Source organism: Manacus candei, unplaced genomic scaffold (genome assembly GCF_025592945.1).
Source record: "Manacus candei isolate 608988 ecotype Guabito, Panama unplaced genomic scaffold, ASM2559294v1 h1tg000082l, whole genome shotgun sequence".
NCBI classification, from domain to species: Eukaryota; Metazoa; Chordata; class Aves; order Passeriformes; family Pipridae; genus Manacus; species Manacus candei.
The window spans coordinates 1,620,625-1,644,001 of record NW_026138130.1 but is presented as its reverse complement, the minus strand read 5'-3'; the positions used below and the strand labels follow the sequence as shown (position 1 = coordinate 1,644,001).

The 23,377-nt window shown below is 35.9% G+C and overlaps 1 protein-coding gene across 9 annotated transcripts in view; it reads left to right on the top strand.

Moving 5' to 3' along the window:
* The window catches only part of CACNA2D3 (calcium voltage-gated channel auxiliary subunit alpha2delta 3), a 482,761-nt gene that overhangs the window by 434,692 nt on the left and 24,692 nt on the right, over positions 1-23,377 (top strand). For 7 of the 9 annotated variants that reach the window (XM_051811537.1, XM_051811536.1, XM_051811538.1 and 4 more), the window contains 5 exons: positions 5,234-5,295; positions 6,177-6,221; positions 9,542-9,604; positions 12,823-12,893; positions 21,720-21,795. In XM_051811537.1, coding sequence (XP_051667497.1) covers positions 5,234-5,295; positions 6,177-6,221; positions 9,542-9,604; positions 12,823-12,893; positions 21,720-21,795 — 317 coding nt within the window. Of the gene's footprint in view, positions 1-5,233; positions 5,296-6,176; positions 6,222-9,541; positions 9,605-12,822; positions 12,894-20,170; positions 20,217-21,719; positions 21,796-23,377 lie in introns of all 9 variants that reach the window. The other 2 variants (XR_007908333.1, XM_051811535.1) reach the window with 2 other exon arrangements.

Here is a 23,377-nt window from a genome sequence, read left to right as displayed (position 1 = left end):
CCCTTTCTTCTTGAGCTTGGCCTCCAGGAAATTCCAGTTGCCCTTGCCTTCTCTGTATCTTGGGAGTTTCTATCCAGGCAACTGCTTCCACCACTAATTCTGAAAACCTTCTGGAAAAAAAGAGCAGGTTTGAAGTCCATGAGAAAAGAGGGAGAACTTCAACTTTTCATTGCCCATTTAAGAAGATTTCACTCATTTACATACTGCCTCACAATACCTCTGATGAAGGAAGGATTCGTGTTGCTAAATCTTATGGCATGTTATGACATGTGCAGACTGTCCCCATAACAAACTGATAATTATATAGAACTCAAGAATGTCTGTGTATGTGCAGCCATTCCAATTATTTGATGGCAAGAAGATAAATGTAAGATACCAGTAATAATACAAATTTTTTTTCTGCTTATTGCATAGAATCAAAACTACTTGATAATTTGAACTTTGAGCTTTTTTTTTTATTTTACATTGTACCTAGGTTAATAAAAGACTCTTTTTTTAACAGTCTGTAAATGTTAATGAGACACTGTAATTCAAACTCGGGTGGAAAAGGTAGGTGCACATTTATGTGGATTTCAAAGGATTTAGTACTAAAAAAAAAAAAAAGTTAAAATATTAAAATAATTTAAGGATATCTAAATACGCAATATAGACACATTGTGAGGTTAGGCAAGAGGGTTCCATGTCAGAGAAGCTACAAGTTGTAAGAACATTAGAAATTGTCACTGAGTTAAATAATAAAATATACTAAAAGCCATCCCAACAAACCAACACGTTGCAGAGGACAGCTTCTGAAAAGTAGTATCTTATCCAAATGCATAATGGATACCTTATTTTGCTGGGGTAGGAATTATGCTTTATCATAAGAAAAACTTTCCAGATAAGAAAGCTAATATTTTTTTCATGTTATAATAAAATTCTGAGGATCTTCTGTTTGAAGAGAGGAACTGAAAAAATGAGTCAGGGTAAGAAGAGGAAGGTATGGGTAGAAGGGGAAAGATCACTGAGAAGGAGACTGAATGAAGTGTGAAATTTGGAAAGGGAAAACTGCATTTTACTGTGCAAGTAAACTGAACCAGGGAAACAGTCTGGGAAGTGCACAATTGACAAGTACTTGTTTGTATTTTTATATATCCTGCATGTGATTTAAGAGTGACTGTCACTGAGAGTACAGCTATGCTGCATGATACTCGAGCATAAATATATTACTTATTATGTAACTATATTATTGCAGGAGAGTTCCTCTTTGAATACCTCTAATTTGTTAGCCAAGACTTCTTGAGATTGAAGGGAAAAAATATCCACATTTTCTTTTTAATTATGCTACATAACACCTATGTTTTATAGGCATTTTTTATCATCTCTGGTGGTGGGAGCCTTCCATGAATCTGTACTGGCTGTTCTTCTTGACAGCTCTGGTGTTTATTTCTCAGTATTATGCATTGGGGTGCAATATTCAGTGTCTCATTCTTTTCCTCAGCTGAACACTGAAGACAGAGATTTTTGAACTGAAACAGATTTAAACCGAAGAAGTGCAGTCAACTTTTTTAAAATATTCAAATGCGTTCTGGAATATTTCAAATTTAGTTATTAGATATTTTAAAATATAATAATAAGAGTTAATATTAGTAGGCGGAAAGAAGAGCACCTTAAGGAGTCTAAGCTTAATACACAAAAGAAATGCAGATTGAAAAATAACCCTGCTACAAGTCTATATCCTAGATTTCTTATTTTGAAGCCAAGTTAAACCTCATTTAAGATAATTCCATCAGAAATAGGAGGCCAAAATGTTCTCAAAATGTTAGGCATCTTTTATATATGAGAAAGATTCTTAGTCTATACCATATTCTGTGGGAAAAGAAGTGGAGACCTTAAAATATTTTTTTAACCTTGCTTTTATGTAGTACAATAGTCTATAGATATTTCACAGAATGGAAATCCCTTTAGCTTTTATTACTTTTTCCTATAATTATGTATTTGAAATCTCTTTGTCAGGCTTATAGGGAGATTCAGCTCCTCTCTTGCCTGAAATAAATCAGTCTAATCCATTTTCCTCTCTTATTTTAAGTAGGAAATTATTCTTTTTACTTAGAACCTAAGTCGTCTTGTAATTCTGTGCATAGAAGTAATTTGTTGAGGAAGGCTTTCCTAATCTTTCTGTCTGTTTGCTTAACCGTGGAGATCTTGAAATGAACTCAAGCAATCCTGATCTATTCTGAGTTATTTGTTTTCCTTCATGTTTGCCTGATACTAAGCAGCCCTGAGCCCTGCAGCAGTTGAACACTTCCCAGTACTTCTATCCCAAAAGCAACCCACTAGAAGAGTGAAATATTACCTTCTGCCATGGAATTGATGCATAAGGAAATTACTTATTTAACGATAATTATCACTCAGCCAAGAATATAACTTTGTCATTCTCAACCATCTGTTATTTCATAGGGTCTGCACTGCAGAATAGCAGCTAATTTATTAAACTAAGGGAAGAAATCTCAGGGGTTTAATAGCTGTTTTCCATAGGCAGCATGGAAGGTATTTAATGGAATCACCTAAGAAAATTTACTGATGCTATTGAGACAAAAAATTGGATTTGCAATATTTGTTTGAAATGAAAGGTTTTGTTTCACATGGAGAAGGAGTTCAATACCCCTCCATCAGCAACCATGGATTGCTCTCCTGCATGTCTCCAGCTCCAACCCACTCTCCTCTGTGACATTACAGAGGAAATGCAGCAGTGAAGACAAAACCTTTTTGCCTCATCTTGACTACTTTTCCCTGGCTGAAAAAAATAATTTTTTATCCTTTGGCCATTTTGGTTGAACCAAGCCTGCAAATGTTGAAGACTACTTTATGCTTTAAAGTGTATGTTGCACACAGAGATCGATTAGAGGTTTTGTCGTCTGTAGTTTGTTTTTTAATTAAAAATGTGGGTGTTGTCTGGGTACCTTACTGAACAATATTTAGACAAATTTCAGTGCAATTACAGGTTTTTAATCTAACCTCTGTGGTAGCTGTTACACCCAGGAGGCTAAACTAGGAATTAGTGACACGGGACATATAATTTTGAAGTTTTCCTCTTTCCCTTTTCCCCCACATGTAGCCAGTTTGTAAAACATACATTTTAAATATAGAGTGACTTGGAGCACAGGTATTTTATATTGAAGTTCTTAAGTGCTGAAGGACTAGGGAGTGCTCAGAAGAATATATTGGCTCTAAAACCTTTTGAAGAATAGCTCTTATGGCATTAAATGACCAAACCAAAAAAAGTAATCTTCTGGTTACAATGTTCTTGAAAAGCTCAGGAGGGAAAAACCTGCAAAAATGCTTTAGTATCACATCAGGACTTGAAAAGAAAATTATTTTCCCATAAACTAACACTTAATTCTTGTGAAAGTAGAGGCATTCAAATAACTTTTAGCTGAATTTTAGGAAACATTAGTAATTTTCATTTATTTTATACTACATAGGATATAGATTATTTAGAAGCTACTCATTCCATGACAGGGAAGCTCCTGTGTGGAATTGTACAAGAAACTCTGTTCTTTTACATCATTGAGATAATGAACTTGATGATTTGGAAATTGAAATATTCTCAATTTTGTAAATGGCTCCTCTGCTCTGGGAGGTGAGAACTCCAAAGGGTCAACCTTATCAGGACCTTAAATGAGCAATATCTAAGTACAGCCCAGGCATCTCTCCTGTTAACAGCATTCTGAGATGGACATTTCCCAGGCTGACATAACACCCAGAAGTGAAATGGCTTCCTTGAGGAAAGTGTGTGTGTTTTGCCTTCATTTCACAAAAAGGGGGTGGGATGTGCAGATCACCTGAGTGCTGGGACTGAACCTAAAGGCAAACCGTAGATGAAGAAAACACATGCTGCATGGCTGTCAGACAGTGTCTTCTCGTGGACTGGGAAATTAATTCCTAGATAATAAAATGTAGCTGGAGAGAGTTTCCTCTGGTGTTTATTCAAAAAAACTGGATTCTCTACCTACACTCTTAAGCAAAAAACATCCATGAATTACAGATAGCAGAAAAATATTTATAACCTGCTAGAATAGGAAAATTGTTGATGTAATTTCATATTCTATTGTATCAGTTCATTGCAGATTTCATTTCACAGACTTTTCCCTACCTGCTTACACAAAATAAAATACAAGCATGACATCAGCGTGTGTGTATTTGCAAAAGCAAGTGCCAATAATCTAAATGTAAGTATGTTTATAAATGATTCCTGCTGTGGACCCTAGAGGAGGAATGAATAAATGAAATTTTATTCAGTTTTCCAAAACAACTATTTTTTCTTTTTTTTTGAGGCTTTGTTTTTAAACAAAACATTGTAGCAATGAATTTGCCAGGAGTTAGATTTCTGACTTTTAAGGCTTTACAACTGAAACTTTTTTGAATTCTCTCAGTTTAGGCAGATGAGACCAGAAGAATCAACTGCCTTTGGAACTTATGCAAACCACAGTGCATTATATCATTTTTAACTAGAAACATCAGATTAGGCCGGAAGAAAGGTTCACTGATATTTGGAAAAGCAATCCCACCAGAAATTATGAAGAATGTGTAACTTACACCTGTAGTATCATTAATAATTATTTTTTAAATTACAATTTATTATCATTAATAGCCTTTTTCTTTAAAATTTGAAACACAGTTATATGTGTCTGATACTTTCCTTTGACAGAACTGCACATAATAATCTTAACTTCAGGGTTTTTCAAACAAATTTTTAATGCTTCTTTTGTTCCACTGATGTGCCGTGGGTTAAATGACCTCAAAACAAATCATCACTTGAAATGTTAACCAAATTTTCATGTTTCAGCAAATCTTCATGTATTTCATCACAAAACACACAGTGTGAGTTCCCTACAGCTGGTATTGGTACCAGTAAAATATAAATGAAATTGGTGTGAACATAAATATGTTCAGCTTGTGGTTCTTTTATGTTAATTATGGAGACATATGCAATTTGAACGAGTTTTTTATACAATGTGATGAATATATAAATCTCTAACAGCATCCTCCTGTTTAGCCAGACTGTAAAGGGTTTAAAATATGACTGTGTGGTGTCTTCAGTTTAATTAGCTGTGTTTTTTTATTTCAGGGCTTACTTTCTCCTTTCATTGTAAGACTTCTTCTTTCTGAGTAATTTCAAATAATTGTTTTGAAGGAATTAAACATGCTTGGTTTATTTATTAATTTATTTTGTTTTAATTTATGTCTTTCCTAGCTGTAGGTATCCAGATGAAACTCGAATTTTTCCAGCGGAAATTTTGGACTGCAAGCAGACAGGTATATTTTGAATTTTTCTTTGTCATTGAATGCACAACAGCTTTTTAACTGTGCTGATGATCTGAAGTATTTTGTCATAAGCAAACTGTTTTAAAGAAACAATATATTTGAAGACTAGTTCTGATTTACATTCCAGTTCCTCATTACAAAGGAGAATTCAATGGTGAATAACAGTTGCTTGATCCCATGTTTATGGAGGCAATTAGAAAGATTATTTATTTTAGACCCCAGTACATTTGTTGGCATGTTGTTTTTCTGCCTTAGAAAAGTATAAACAGTAAACAAAAATGTGATATTTATTTGCTTCCAGTAGTAGCAGAATTATCCCTTCTCACTTTTCTCTTGTAACATTCAGTAACTGAAGTATCACATTATTTAACTAAACTAGATTACTGAGTCATGGTTGGCATTCATAGTCTTCAATAAATTTCACTTAAAACATTCAAGGGATAGAATTTATACTCATTGAAGAGGATAATCAGGTACTTTCTAAAGGTTAGGGGATGCCACCCCTACTTTGAGAATGGATTGGAACTGTACTGGTCCAGAAAAAACCCTAAAATGCAGGTGTACCCAACCCCTACTGGAAAACCCTCCCTCTATGGATGGTCTGGAAGCTTCCAGCACATGGAGGAGATTGTGGTGTTTAAACCATCTGGAACTGTTACATGTGACTGCACCTTTTCTCTACAGGCAGGAACAGAACAGGTTTGGTGAACAGGTTTAAAATTTTCTTAGTCATTTTTAGAACCATTTTAGATAAGAATGTAATCAGTAGCAGCTCCTTCATAATTCTGCCCATTTGAATTTTTGAAATGTTTATTTTGTAATCTTTGAATGAGAAATGAAAATATTGTATTGATTTTTGATATCATCCCTAGTGTGCATCTCTCGATGGCAGATGTGCTATAAGTTGTGATGATGAAGTAAGTACTTAACAGATTTTTTTTTTCCATGTATATCTCTACTGCAGTAGAACATAAAGTTGATGAATTTGATTTGAATGTCTCGTGTGCATTATGATCTCTTGATGTAATTTGTGATCACCTTTAATATATTACATTATTTAGATACTGAGACTTTTATGATGACTGCTTCTAGACATGCATTTAATTACAAGGTTGACACCAGTACCTAAAACACGTTGCAGTAAATTCTGCTTTGTGAATCCAGTTTGGGAAATAATTTGGAGCAGTGCTAAGGCATTTGTTTACTACTTTATTATTAACTTTAAAGAAATGTAAGCAGTTTAAAGTCTTTTCAGCTTGACACAAGCAGGAGCCATGTGAGCATATGTAGAAATTTAGTAATACTGAGAACCTTGGTGATTTAGAGATTCCAAACTCTTTCTTAATGACAAAACATACTGTTGATAGGACTCAATCAAATATCACAGCTCCTCTGTTGAGTCTGTTAACTTTCACACCTTCTCTCAATGACAGGAAAATATCTGTGAGCAGTTATGGTATAAATTAAAGCATTTTAAAGTAAATATTAAGTCATTAATGCAAATGGAATGGCACAATAATCAATAAATATTAATTATTACTAATAGCAAAATATTTGTAGCAAAAATAATTAATTAAAAATGAAGCAAATTTTCAGTGTGTGTGATACTTTTGATTCTAAAATACATCCTATTATTTTGAAATCCTTTTTTCTTTTTTTTTAAGCTTTGAATTTGCTCATTTCTTCTTGGTTTCCTGATGCCTCACATTTTATTTAAATGTACTGTTTTCTTTCTTTTTCATTTTTGGTTTCTTAACCCATATTACATTCCATTACTGTTATTGTGTATTGGAGCTGTGAAAATACATAGAGGGCTTGAACTTGATCAAAGTTACTGTAATTCAAATGTGTTCTCAGACCTCAGTCAACATTCTTCCTGTGTTTATTCTGGACTTTATGCCTAAGGTTTTACAAGCTCAGGGACTCTCCACCTATAGAACATTCCCCTTGAAACCTGAAGTTCACTGAACTTGAACCTTTGGGCAAACCTGAGCATGGTTCACTTCCAATACCTGTGAAATATTGTGAATTAAACCTCTTTCATGCAGCTCCAGTCAATCTCAAAGCTATTATCTCGTGCATTAATCTTGTATCAGAAATCTTTTGTTTGAGATTTGCTAATGTGTTGGATGAGTAAATGCACCCTGCTGCCCTTTGTCAGTGCTGAAGTTGTTACAAACTGTTTCTTTAACACAATGCTGAACACTGAACGTTATTTATCTTGCTGGCAAGCAGTTGAATGAATGGTCCTGAATGAATATTTTTTTCCCTTGTTAATGTTTCTAAAATGGATTGAAATAGAAGCCCTCTTATCTTCACATTCCACCAAAAAGATGCAGATTCCACTTACCACTTATTTCATTATGCCTGTTTCCAATAATAATGCTAAAAATTAGTATTTTTTAAATTTCTGAACAATGCTAGTGAATTACTGTCTTAGAGATTTGAGACATGGCCACTAATTCTTGAACTGAGCCACTATTTTCCCAACAGCATGTAAGTCACAAACTACGAAATTAAGCCTACACTCTTTCTTGTCCGGCATAATTACTTTTATTTATTTTCTATGGAGAAGTAGTGTTTCTAAAGCACTGAATTCAGATTAATTTTTCATGCATGAGGACTGCAAATAGGTATCCTCAAAAGAGTTCTCTGTTGACTTAACTCCTCTCCTAACAAAGTTGGTGGGAGGTTTATGGTGGACTTTGGGGACAGCAGTGTTCTGGTGTTACAGCCTCCTCATGAAATTCCACCCTTCACACACCATTGAGGTTAAGGAGCTGTCTCTTCTGAATGCATTAGCTCTGCTGGGTTCTTTGCCAGCATCATCAGCTTTTCACATTGCATTTGCCAATTTTGGGCTTTCTAGCAGATCAAAGGTTGGAAATGAGTTGTTTCAACTTCCTTTTTGACAGGTTTTCTGTCGCTGGGGGTGCCTCTAGCTTAGGTTCCCCTATTAGAATGAATATCCTGCATTTACATTAGGGAATAATGTTCATTCTGAACTTTTGCCTGATTTTGGCTTTCTTGTTTCTATAAAAAGTCTATCTCAAGCCAACATTTTTGCAAATCTCTCCTCTTCTTTGCCCCACAGAGCAGTACTAATATATGGCCAGAATGAGAGTCAGACACATCTAAACATTTCTTCCAATACCAGGCTGCATTTTTGCATTTTGCACAACTACCACTGCATGGAGATGCTTTCCTCCCTAAAACAACAGAGGGATTTTGCTGGATGTGCAGAGTGTAGCAAAAAGTATATTTTGTCATATCTCTGTACAGCCCATTTGCAGCAGGGAAGATTTTGAATTGAAAACAAAGCCATGAGGATTCCTATTTTGAAAGCCATTCTACTTAATTTTTTTCTTTTTACACAAATGGCACAGAAAATTCAATAAGCAATGGTAAAAATGTTTGCTGATTTAGACCAACAACAGAGATACAAAAAAGATTCAACACTGAGGTAGGTATTTGGCATTACTGAAGAGAAACTGAGTTATATCCGGGTTTGAGTTGAACCTTATGTTTAAACTCTGAAGCTCAGTAATTAAAACTTTGCCTGTAGCGAGTAATTCACTTGAGGTTAAAACAGTGCATGTGTGTATGCAGGGAAGCACTGATTTGGGTTTACCTTGTTTTATACAGTTTATAAGTCTGACCTACGAAAGGCTAACAGTCCTACCTCTAAATCCAGTTCCCAATTAAAAACACAATTTGAAAAGCTTTAGGAGACCTGTGGGGCCTCTTTTACAGAAGTTTCTGGTCCCATCCCCCAATGAACAAATTAAAAAATATTACCTGGTCCCCTGTTGGTTCTGCAGGCTGACACTGTGTTTTCATTAATACATCATTAGGGTAATGACACTGTGCTGATGTTTTTCTCCAAACACAGGAGAAGCCATCAGGAAGACCAAAGTTCTGAGCCTTTGCAAGCTTAGTTATAAGGAAAACTTTTAAGAATGGCTTACAAAAACACTGACCTTGTTTTTCTTGTGTTTGTTTGTAATTATCTTATATCCTCCCATTTTGTACACATCTTTGTTTTGTTTTGCATGAAACAAATGCATAAAAATTAAATCGGATAACATCCCATAAGTCAGGACTGCACTCAGAATTTATGCAAACCATTATAACAACCTGAAGGTTTTATCCATTTAGAATTCACTTAGAAGTACATGATTAACTTATTGATGTATCCTAAAATCAAAAATTAAAATGGTATTTTATCATTTTTCAGACAATCAACTGTTACCTAATAGATAACAATGGATTTATTTTAGTGTCTGAAGACTATAGACAGGTAAGAGAAAGATTTTTCTTCAGTTTTTTCTTGTAACATTAATCTGAAAGTACTTGTTTCTTAAATAGGCCACCATCTGAAAATGGTAAGGGTTCAGTAACATAAAATTAAAAAAATTCCTTCTACAAAGAGTGTAACTTGTTTCTCACAGGAGCTCAGTTTCTGTCTCCCATCGGGGCAGGGTCTGCTCTTAAACTCATAAATGTTCTCTTAAAGGCCTTTCTTGCTGCATAAGTGTCTGTCTTCTGTAAAATGTTTTTACCCAAAAAAAACCCCAGATTCTCTGTGGCATTTTTGTCGCATGGAAAGGCTGGGAAGGGAGGGAGGGGACACAGAGCTTTTACATTCAAACTTGAGATAATGAGATTTTACAGAGCTGCTAGTTGAGAAGTTTGTTTTCTGAAGTGGATTACAGACATTGAAGGATTAAAACTAAGCACTCAGCATCACAACAGAGAGGACAAGGAGCACGGTTAATAAGATCATTCAAAACATCAGTTCACTTATTCTTCTTGGAAAATTATTGAAAAATTAACGTATAAACACTCAATCATGCAAACCTTATGAAGGAATCATCACCATTCTCATTAACTTTTGCCTGAAAACGGCTGGGATGGTGCCCCAATTATGCCAGAATTGTCTGAAGTTGAATTTCTTTTATGTGTTGGGATTGTGAATAGGAATATTCACACTCCTACTTAGCCCTCAGGTGAATTAAATCTGTTACGACTGGGTTGGTTACTGAGAAACAGCTTTTGGAAAGACCTCTGGGAGACTTGGAAGAGTGTCTGGAGAGGAGATAAATACTCGAAGTGAATGGCAAAAAAAGAAGCTAAACTGAGCATTTTGCTTTTAAATTAAAAGCTTGAATTACTGTAGCCTTAAATCTGACACTTCTGGAAGTAACAAGACAGAGATATTTTTCGCCTTTGAATAGCACAAAAATAATTACCTGCTTCCTTATGAACCCTCTCTCCCTTGCTCCATTTTGGTTGGGACTTTGAAAATTACATTAGCACATAATAAACAAGAGAAAGGCAATTTTTCTGAAACTGTTGTCCTTCCAACAGAGCATTAACTGTTAAACATGCTGTACTGTGTCATGCAATAGTCATTCTTCGTGGTATGTCATCTTATATGCAAAACTGAGAACTGACATGGATTATTTTGTTTAAATTTATTAAATTTATTGCTTCCATTCCTTTAGAATGTCAAGCATGTTCTGAATATAATTCCAGGATGTATACAAAAAATTATAAGCTAAAAATATAGCATTGCTTAAATATTAACTGCGTTATGTTTGAAGTAGCTTTTTGGAATTTTTTGCCTTTTATCTAACTATTAAATCTATATTTTCTGTTTAGTTGAGCATGATATAAGAAATACAGCCATTATAGAATAATCTTGATACATTTAAAATATGTTCCTCTCATTATTCCCCTTTTGTTTTTGTTCCTAGAGGTAAATAGTTGTGACTGGTGTAAATTACTTGCACGTTTATAGTTGGCTGTGGCCAATAAATATTGGAAAGAAATGTTTCCTTTGGTAATTACCTGATATCAACCATTACATATTCCTGTGAAGAGTATAGTGTGGACAACTGCTGAGCCAGAACTGCGGCTAGTTTTGTAGTTACAGTGGATCTAAGTCCAAGATGGACAGCAGAGTTGTGTCTATGTTTGTGTAACACTATAACAAGATTACAATAGTATATATTTATTTTTATATGTGTGTATGCACTCTATATTTATTGTGGGTAGAGAAGGGGCAGGGAAGTGGGATGGCACCTTATCAATGACGTGCCTGTCCAGGGTTGCATCAGCACTGCTTTTCTGTGGACTTTACAAACATGACCAGAACTGCTTCAAGAATCATGTTTGTGGGGCAGTGTAATTCTTCATCTGAATTGCAATTAAATCTTAATGTATTAAAAAAATAATGATAACCTGGGTGTTACTGCTTTGGAGGAGAACTAGCATTTACAGACAGAGCTTTTGTGGAAAGAACTGTCACTGGAAATGTCTTCATAAGACTGGTGCACAACTTGATAAATCAGGTTTATTACTATCTAAGGTTGTAACCAGGCATTTATGGTTTAGGGTTTTTTGACATTGCCTCTCCAATAGTTAGGATAATTTTTCTTCATCAGTCAGCTAGAGCTATTGAAGCTAGTATTTTTAGTCATGTTCCTCTTGTTTCTAGGAGACTTTACATACCCATATGTTTTGGAAAATGTTCCAAGATTCCCCCGAGGAAAAAAAAAAGGCAATACATGCTTTTTAGGTGGAGGAATGCCTTTTTTTAGCTAGGGCTGTAACTTTTCTGCCTGCAAACTCCCAGGTGCATACTTGAGGTCAGCTAAGTTCCTTGTAATGGAATTGAGGTTTAGTTCATACAAAACCTATGGAATCCATGCAATTTGAGAGTGTAGTGCCCTTTCCCCCTCATAAATTGTGGGATTTCTCCCTTTAAACAACGAAGAGAAATATCCAATTCTTCTGGGAGTTGAGACTCTAAAATAAAACAGGTCTTCCCAAGGTAGAAAAAATGCTGTACATGCAGGATTTTCCACTGTCATATGAATGGCTGCAGATGACAGAGTCACTTCCATAGTACATACCAAATTCATAACATGAATGTTTGTTTTCTCAATAGAGATTTATTTTTATTAGTCCACAAGTGCTGAACAAGGACAAAATGAGTAATTCATCAGGCTGAGTGGTTTTAAGTATGAAATGACTCTGAAAGGAGTTAAAATTTATAGGATTGATGAAATGTACTGTTCCAGCTCCTTAAACAGGTCATGCAGGAATTATAAACAACGCTTTTTAATGACTGTTTATGAAATCCTCTCACAACCTGTTTATATCTTTTTTGAGTAACATTTTAATCACAAGGGTTTGTGATCAGATTAGTGTGTTTTCTTTACAAGCTTTAGGTTTGGATGGCTTTTATTTCTGATATTAGATGTTATATAATGTACCTCAATATATTGTTTAAGCTCTCACATCTGCTCAGGGGTAATAATGTAATCCCAGCCACTTGCCATGACTGTGAAGTCCTCATCAGATTTTATGTAGCAGTAGTCCTGAAAACCTGTCTCTGTAACTGTCAAAGCCACTCTTGTCAGATCCTGGATTATGCCAGTTTAAATTGAACCCAATGTTGGTTTGTGTTTATCTACACTTTTGGTAATTTCTTGCATTTTCCCTTTACAGACTGGTTACTTTTTTGGGGAGGTTGAAGGGGCTGTGATGAACAAGTTACTAACAATGGGCTCCTTTAAGAGGTAAGATTTTCTATCTCTTAAAAAATATTTTAACAACAAAATGAAACGAAACTAAATCAAAGTCATACGAAAGAAAGCCAAGACTGGCAGCGTGGCTGGATTCTCATTTATGTCTCTTTTCTGTATGATCTGAGTGTAACTGGATACCATGCACGTTGAATGTTGAGAGCATTGGAGTCAGCCTACAGTGAGTTTGAAAGAACGGTTTATTTGACTACAATGCTAAAACTGTGTGCCTTTCCTGTTCCCACTGCACTCAAGTGGAAAAGGGATTGGGCCATATCTACTGCTGAACAGTTTTAAATGGCTCTTAAGCAAATCATTGATGCCACATCACCATTTTGACCTGTAAAAAGTTGGAGATTGCTCAAACTAGACAGTGCAAAATGCCCTGCTGTTAAAGGGGAAGTGTGTTCTCCCAGTAATCCATCTTCATTCACATGCTAACTTACCTCTGAACGTTGTTGTGACTATTTACCTGGTCTTACTCTCACGATGACAATACAAACTAATAGTGATTTTATGTGTTGTCCTTTGAAATAAATTATGCATTCTGGGCAATTAAGAAGAAACTTTTCCCTTTAACCTGTAACTCAACACTGGAGTCTTCATGGCTTTCACATGGTCCAAGAACTGTTCCATACCCTTTTGTCCTATGACAGCATGGGAGAAGTGCTGACAGTATATACTGCACTTTTCCCTTTTATTTTCCTGTGCGTTTCTAGTATAGAAAGACAGACACATCACTGATCCCATCACTCACTGAATGTAGTTATTACATGTGAGGGTGTATACAGAGGCTCTCAGAACAGATGGTTTGTGTGCTTGCTTGGTAAACCAGCTCTCCTAAAGGCAGAAATCTCTCCATGCTGCCTCTGTGTGCTACAGCTGAATACCACACCAGTGACTGACCTGACATGTGCAGATAGCACTCATGGAATCATCCCAAATCCTAGTTTTCTGAGGGTGGCAACCTTTTTGTGTTTAGCACCACATTCTTAACATATGCTGTAGAAGGAAATGAAGTAATACATATTTACAGAGTGGGTTTGACGATGAAAAGATCTGTTTATACAAGAGATGAAGCCTTTTATTTAACACAAAGAAAAACACACGGTCAGAACTAAGGGATAACACTTTAATTTGTCGCAATTTGTTTTGTCTTGCCCAGCAAAGCATTTCAAACAGAATATGTAGTCAATGAGCGATGGTGGTGGGCACCATTGAGAGCACAGACTGCAGGGCTCGAGAGTTCCATCTAAACTGGACCATTGGCTTCTGATTTTGCTGGTCTTGAACTCCAAGGCAGTCAGAGATAATGAAGGCACCAGCTCAGTGCAACTGAGCTGCATACTGGAGAAAATGTAAACACAGTGAGCCGGTTATTTAAACAACATAAACTGACCATTGCCAATCAGTTAAAGATGGGAGAGAATCAAAGTGGTATAATTGTGCTAAATGAGCATCCTGCTGGACAGCAGATAGCTCTGTGCAGCAACAAAAACACCCAAACCAGACTGTCTTTGAACTGTGCTAGATGAGGCCTTGAAAAAAATTATTCCAGCAGTCTGAAGAAGAAATCTTTGCTGGCTCTCATGAAAAACAGCCAGATGCATTTACCATATTTTTAAGATTACTAATTTGTTCAGATGGGGTTGTGTTTTGATTTACCAAACGTTTTTATATATGAAATAAGAAGAAAAGAAGAAGAGTGCTTGATGCAGTGGCAAAATCTGTCACTAGTACCATTTCCCTGAGAGCATAATGTGGATATTGCATACATTATACTTGCCATTCCTGCTCTTACCATGTAGGGAAAATCAGAGAACTAACTGCTCATTAGCATTTCATTCTGATAATATCCAGAGTCATCCTTTCTTCCAATTTGCTTTTTTACATGGCACATACTGTCCAGCAGGTGAATTATATAATGCTGCACTTTTTGACCTGGTCTTGCTCCCGTTTTGGTTAGCTCAGAAGTAGAAGGTTCTGTGGTGTCTGATCTTCACTGTAGAAGTTTGCTAACCTTGGGGATGGGAGTCCCCTCTTCCTTTGGCACCAGTGATGTGAGTGGCAGTGCCAATATGTGCTCCCACCTCACTGATTCCTGCCAGCTTTCAGGCTCTCCATCCACAAAAGGAATGAAATAACCCTTTGTCCATTCTCCCAACTACCACTCATTTGGAGTGATGTAGAAGTTCTTTTTAGGGCTGTGCTGGAAGTGCTAAACAAAAGGGGTTTGTTTGCTGCTGACTATGTTTCTTTTCAACCTGCAGCAGGATGAAATTCAATTTTTGTGTTCACTGTTTATTTTTTAAAGTGAACTTAAATACCTCCTTCCCTCCTCAATTTCTTTAAACTCAGTGCTTCTTTTGAATAATGTGTACATATGTATGTATGTATGTATATTTTCTTAGTTTATGGGTTTTATAATTAGGGAGAAAAATTATATCAGTGCCTCCACAGCAACGTGACATGCTCTATGATTTCATTTAGCAAAATTATGTTTATCTTATACCTTAAGTATTGCACACAATTAAATAATTTAAATATGATTTAAATTTATTATTAAATAAATTAGGATGTGCTTATGGAAAAGTATCTGCTTCACATAACTTAGAAAAGTTTCTTTATAGTTTCCTCAGCACTTTGTTTATATAAAAACAGTGAAAAAAATAGAAAAATTCAACAGCTCCAAGCAGGAAAATCTATAAAGCCCACATTAACATCAGGAAAATTAAGGGCTATCAAAGCAATGAGATCCCCAAAGAAATAAACATAATAAATCTGTAAGAGAAAATTAAACATCTCTTGACTTCAAAACACTTTCACCCTTTCCAGTAGGAGGAAAACTAAGCAATTCTATAAGACAAATATGGAAGCAGCATCATTTCCTCTTACAGTTCTCTTTCCAGCAGACATCCTCTTGGCCTCTGAAGAAGAATCCATGCTTTGCTATTTAATCCTGTTGTCAGGATATATGAATTAAATGGCACACCCCTGAAATCCAGCTTTCCCGGATGCCAAGGCTCACTCTATTAAGTTCTTGTTGCTTTGAGAGCTTCTCTTGTTTCTCAGTTTTTCTTTCTCTGTTCCTTTCTCTTTACTCACATGCTTCTTAGTGAGGAACGTGCATCCTGTCCGTGCCCCTGGGTACGATGCAGTCCAGATCCTTCTCCTGTGCTCTCCAAATGCTTGCACATAGAGGCAGACTTTCATCTCTCTCCCTTGATTTGCTTTATAAGCAAAACACAGCACTAGTTTTGCCTCCAGGTTATAAGGGTGTATATATATTAAAAAAAAAAAAAATCACAACTCTTCACTAAGCTTACTTGTAAGAAACAGAACATTCTTAAAGCCAAATCACAAGAACAGTAAGTAGTTGCTCACCCACAGACACCAGCTTCCAACTGAAGGATTTTTTTTTCCTGTTTTTCAGACCACTCTTTCTTATTTAAGCATTCATTTTATTAAGACATCCTTAAATTTTTGGTGAAGATGTTAAATGGACAGTCGCATTTAAAATTTGTGTTTATTTTTATGTGGATTTATACAGTCATCGATTTGACCTTCTCTTAGTTGGGCAATAGTTCTTCACGTAGATGTACATTTTGGAGAAGATCAGTGACAGACTGCAGGAACTATCCAAGTTAGAGTTACTGGATTTGGTACTGGACAAGTGCAACTGTGATGTAGCAGTGCTGCAATATGCTTTTACATTTTAAAAATCTTCCTTATCTTTATTGATGATTTACTTAGTAAAGAAAAAAGCAAGATCAAAATACACCCTGTGTTTATAGCATAAATACCAGGAAAATACTCAGGTGGATCAATAAGCATTTTTTTTTGTTTAGGCAGGCAGAAGACATTCAAGGTAGGAAAATGAGCTGACTATTTCCAATAATTATCTCCCAGATTCGCTGCCATGTGCACTACAGGGCACGTGTGAGTCTTGCACCCAAAAGAAGCAAATAATATCTGTCACTTCCCTCTTGTTATTACCAACAGGAACCATGTTCTGATTTTTAATTTTTTTTTCACATTTACTGGATCTGCATCTGATACCTGCATTCTGAAACTTCAGCATTGCTGTGGGCTATATTTTCTTCTCATATTTTGTCCATGTGACATCTAAAATTAATATCTTAACATTGAGTTTTGGGCATTGTTAGAGTTTATGTCTCTGTAAATATTACCTTTAATTGCATTAAATCATTTTATACACTTAAGGAGAAACACGGGCATGTGCGCTAGATAGATGAATTCTCATTCCATATTCTGGAAATACAGATTGAGTTCTAGTTTTTATGCTTGTTATTCTTTGAGCACCTTGGCCACTGGGAATAGCTGAGCAATAAAAGCAAAGATATGTGATGACAAGTTTGTTTTGTCAAAATAGTCATTTATTTTTATTCTTTCCACTGATTTTCTTGGTGGTGAAAGGTATTAGCCTGACAGCTTCTGGATGCTAATAATCTGTCTGTCAGTGAAGGTGGGAGAGCCAGAGCAGCAGCAGTCCAGGATTCCTTACAGTGTCCTGCTGCCTCCCCACAGGACCTTCTCTAGACTGCAGAAACTAGTTTACTCTTCATACCATTCAACACTGCCCCTCCTTGTGAGGATGCCAGGCCAGCTGCACATCTCATGTCTGAGTTTAGTCTTTCCACCACAAGTGAGCTGTAATCACCACTAGTTTTTACATGGACTACTGAGTAAAGCATAGTGTCAATAATTAAGGCTTCTGGATTATTGGCTTCCTTTGCTCGGTTCTTTGGAGCATTTCTTTTTTCTCTGTGGACTCAGCATTTACTTATTATTCTTTCACAGTATATAAAACCCACCCAATCTTCAACAAAACATTTGAAATGTTATGCATTGAATGTCTTTCAGCTCTTACAATTGTCAGTAATGGTGTTTTATGCTAGTAAATCCATAGTTGTGCTGAAAATCTAGCTGAAAGCAATAGAGTACATCTGTTAATATATCCTGTGCTGCTGGTAGGTCTTGGAAGTTTAATTTTCTTGAACCAGATTCGTACTCAATCACAAGTACATTGCAAAGTACGAGACTGGAATTTACTGTATCAGGAAATCGACAATAAAAGGGTTTTCCCTACAATGTATTTGGCCCCTGAAGTTACATAAAACAGTGATGCACATTTAGGTTTTGGTGAGTTATTTTCCATCAGTTAATGATGATTGTTCATCGTGTTTGTCCTACAACTTATGTTAAGAGCAGTTGCTCTGTGGAGTTCAGACGTGGAAGTTGACAGGATGGTGATGTCAGACAGTCTCAGGTGTGTCATGTGAAGCAAGGGCAAAGCTCCCCGTGAGATGCTGTAACACAGGACATGGACTTGGGTATCTAGGTGGACCATATCCTGAGTTGAACAGGATGTGGTTAGCTGCAAACAGTTATTTAAAACTGAAATACATCAGTTCAGAAAGGGTGATCTGGAAGCTGTTTTTTCTGCAACACTGAGTTAATTCTGTCTGAGTGAGAAGAAAGCCTATTTTCTAAAATCTCAGAAAGACATCAGCAGTAAAATAACATTCTGGAAATGACACCTGAGCACAGAAGCACTACAGTGCCTTAAGCCCCTGCTGCTTTGACCACAAATACTGTAGTAGCTTTTATAAGGAATAGTGCTGGAAAGCGTTTACTTTCCTATTACATTTATAAGAATAAAACCAAAACAACTGGATTTGAATTTGTGAATGACTTGGAATGCAAATATACTGAGCTTTAATACCATTCATAGTGACAGAGAATCGAGAATTGGTTCGGTATGTTGCAGTGTTCAGACTGCAACGTGGTTATGGGATACATCCACTGATCTTTGAATTGTGTTACAAAATTCCCATGTGTTTATAGCACAAAACAGTCAGGTCTTTTAATATCATTTTGCAGTAAGACTTTCACTGGTTTACTTTGCACATCCTGTGTTATAGTTGTTTGAATCATCTTTAGAAACTTTGAGGTACCTGTTGAACCTGCCCACTTTGAAAGTTACTTTGAAAGATGGGAATAGATTGTTCTAAAACCAAAACTCACTCCAGGCTTCTGTTCAGAAATCTGTCTGCCATGTACCTTTCTAATAATTTGCTCCTTGTTTTGTTTTTTTTTGGTTGATTTTTTTTTTTACCCTGGACACATTATCTGTTCTCTCATTTATTCCTGAACCAGAATCTTTACACTGGAAACGCCTTCAAATATATTTACTAAACTCATCTAACTAACACTAATATCATCCACAGGTGATATTCAAGCCTTTCCAAATAACAATTCTTTAGTATTCCACAATGATTTTGAGGTTGTTTATTACAGCTCTTCCCTTCATCACTCTAAAGTTTACTATTTCTTTCCCTGTTAAATGAAGGGGCTTTTAATTACATACTTGTATTGTTTTCCTTTCTGTTAATCATAATACAATCTTTGATTGTTGTATACTCCCTACAATACCATAAGACAATCTACAAAACATATAATCTAACATTTTGGAGTGCAATATTAATTATATTTCTGATTATTTGTGTGAGTACATATTTCAGTCTTTTAAAATGTTTTTATCTTTGAGCATTTAAAGAAACTATTACATCTATTAGACTGTAATAATTACATAAGAAATGTAATTCAAGTACAAATACTGATGAGGAAAGGCTTTTATCAATATTTAAAATTAAGTTCAAATTATAATAGATGTTTCACATGGCACATTATAACAGTATTTGATTAACACTGCTTAGCAGAATAATGAAATCCAACCAAGAAGTTCTGGTGTATGAGATTGAAATTTGAGACATTGATTATACTTTCAAACATGAAACAAACAGTCCCCAAACTTAATTAATATATTAAAAATTTACATTTATAATGAATACACACGAAACAATGCCTTCTACTTGTAACACTAGATATTCAATGAAGCAGAACGGGACCATTTCATCCATATAGAATTTCTTGACTGCTCTGCAGAGGGCACATTAACATCTGTAGAACTGTCTTTGCTGTGCACTTATCACTTGCCACCATCACTAGGTTGGTCCAGGTGGACATGCAACACAGTCCTTGGATCTAGAGGAACAAAACAGTCAAACCGACCAAGGCTGGAAAGGCTGAGCTGTAGACATTACTTTACAGGGGCTGGATTCTGACCATGGTTAAAGGGGGAAAAAAATTAAGGAAAACAAAACACCAGCTAGGGCCAGTGGTGTATTACTGCATTGCCACACAGGCAGCACAGCTTACCCCGTGTACTGCTCTGTTTGTCTTGGCAGATCTGTGTGCGCGGATCTGGCTGTGGGCGTGATTCTGCCAAAGATGGTCAGTGTTCAACTTACACCCATGTTTAGGTCTCTAGTTATGCGTTTGTCTACCATGTGCCTCTCTCTGCCAGTCCACAAAACAATGGCTTCCTAGGCATTTCTATTCTCAGTATAAGAGAAAGTGAATAATGTAAGCAGTATGACCACGTACTAAATGTTTAGTTGAAGCTGCAAGACCCACTGTATTAGATATTTTGCTTGTAAGCCAAAAAGAAAATATAGAGAAAATAAAGAAACTTTAAGTGATGGTTGCTGTCACAAAATCAGATCAGAGAAAAAAAAAAAAAAGCAACAAGCAACGGTTTCTACCACAATGGAATACAGCATTTTATTGGTACAGGTTGCAATGTTTCATGGCATGCAGTGCAGAATGCCTCATGATGATGCTGAATGCATTTCATGACCTGGTTTTGACAGCTTCTGGGACATCTTTTCCATAGCTGAATTTGTGTGCTCTCCTTTCCTCCTCACTTAGAAGCAAGGCACACATTGCAAAACATTGAAGTCCCATCTCATACATCTATTAACCATCTCTGTCCAGTTGTGCTCCTTTGTCCCTCTGATGATGCAAAAGTCAAACGGATATGTTATATATTTACACTTGTTGCAAATTACTAGCTAAAGATTCTTTACATCTGCAATAGATGCTAAGTGCTTTTTTATGTGGATGGATATAGTTAATTGATTGTTCTATGGACAGACAGATTTAGTGAAATAATCACAATAATTCCATATACTAGCTCTGAGTTCTGGATTTTACATTTAGATCTCTGAAGTATTTCAATGATGAGTCAAATTGCAAGCATAAATAAATTTCCCTGTGTTTACTATGCATCTGAGGAGGCTTCTAGCATATGTTGATTACAGCAGGTACTTGACATGGAATATTTTGCCCTTATGAAAAGAAGCAAAGGTAAACCCATCCTGCCTCAATTATCTGTTCCATGAATGCACTGAAATTCTACCTCTCCCTCCTTCAGAATCAAGGCCATGTTACAAATTAGTTGTGCACTGGGATGCTGGAACTGTAGAAATGTCTTTCTGCTTTTACTCTAGTAAAAATAAAACTCTAGTTCCAAGTGGTCTATTGTGAGCAGCCCCTCAAATGCATAGGCTCTTTCACTCTCTGGGGCTAAATGTGCTGATCTTAGTCCAGAACCAACTGTTTAAGCATTGTGTTGAATGTGTATTATCCTCCTCCTTCTCACATTGTTTATACCATTGTGTGTTACACTGTGTGTGTATCTTCCCCGGTTTCTTCCAGTTATGCTTTTACTTTGTTCTGTAGTCTGATAAAACCCTTACAAAGTTTTCACAGAATTTCTTATCTTTATGCTCCTTTGTGTAACCTCTATTTTAATGATCCCATTCCCTCTTTCCCCTACTACTGCTACAGTTTTTATTTTCCTGTCCACTTCGTGAGCAGGCTGTTCCATATCATCATTTTTATCCCACTGAGTTTTCTTCTTTTAGTCAAGCAGTTTTCTGTTCTTCTCTGTAGAATTACACTTTATGACTACCAGGCCATGTGTAGAACAAACAAAGAGAGTAGCGACAGTGCCCATAGCTTGCTGGACGTAAGTATAGCACATTTTCTGAGCACCTTTCCATGCAGCCATCAAAGAAAATTGTTGCAAATATCTCATGGCCATTATAAGCCCATTATTTTGATGTGGAATGTTTACAGCTCTTGGATTTGTCCCAGTGCATTGAAGGGATGGTTCATTATAAACAAATGCAAGGTGTTAAGCATTTTCGAGTTCAAATACTCACACAATCATTTTAATGCTGGGCCATCATTTCTGAGGTTCTGTCAGGAGATTCTTTGCACCATATGAATCTGCCTTAGGAATTTGTAAATTTGGCAGTAGATTGTGCTTTGTCTGGGAGACTGGAATCACATATGCCTTTCCTGTATGTAAACAAGTAATTGAAATTAAAAATTGAGGTGGTTTTTTTTTTATATGAAAGGATTGGTTCATTGGCAAGTCGTGCAAGTCAGTGATTTTAGCACTTTTTTTCTTCCTGAGTATTTAAAAATGTTATTAAAGTAGAATTTCAATGCATTTAAACCCTTTTCTTGCAATCTGGATACAAACCCTGACCCTCTGCAAGGCCTGATTAGAATCAAGCTGGATCTTACAAGGGCAATACTTCCTTGTTGCTAAATCCTATATCTAGTTAATAACCCCAAGGGTATTTTATAATCATGCATCTGTCTCACTGATTGCTGTAATAATCTATCAGAACTGATCAGGTGGTGTTAGAGTGTAGGTTTTGCATATTAAAAATTATTTTCACAAATAGATGACAGTAATAGCATGAAAAAATTCTCAATTAAAGAGAGCAGAAGCAAAACACTGGTATATTTTACTAGTCTGGAAAAGCTATCTGATAGTATTTTTAAATGCACAGGGATCTAGCTAGAAAAAAACAAGTCTACATATAGTTAAACTGTTGAATAAATTATATATATATATATATTTGCTATGGTTTAATAACTGTGTGCTTTTGGGGATTTTTCATTTACAAATTTATATGATTCTTTTTTCCAAATGCCTGCAAATTTGGACTTTATCAGTTTTTTATCCACCAAAGTCTTAATCTGAGAAAAGACTATCTTGACATAATAACAAATACTACGCTGTGGAATGAGACCTAAATTATCAGTGAAATAGGACATGATGCTGTGAAGCATATTTGCATGAAATATCTTAAAACATATTACAACTCTTAGCAAAATCCTACCATCCTAAGGCTTGGGGCTTCAGCTCAGTTTGCTTGAGCACTCAGCATGTAGAACTGAAGTGTTTATCTCTTAAAAGTGGGCTCTAACTAAACATGTATTGTTCCTAATTAATAATGAATATACTGTTTTATACTAAATCATTTGGCATTATGAAAGCCAAAGTATACAGCAAAGTTAACTACTTGGGCATGAAATTTCAGGTTTTCTTATTTGGAATAAAAATAAATAAGATGTCCCATAGGGCTAAAACTGTGTTTTCTTTTCCTCTCTAGGAAAGTCTTGTAGTTCTTTATCTTTTCCTATAAGACAGTGCTTAACAGCTGAAAATCTTTCCTGTCTCAGCTGTTTTAAATTCTACTGGGCCTTTTATGACACTGACTGACACGAGTTTGTTGCTCTGTGAGTTCTCA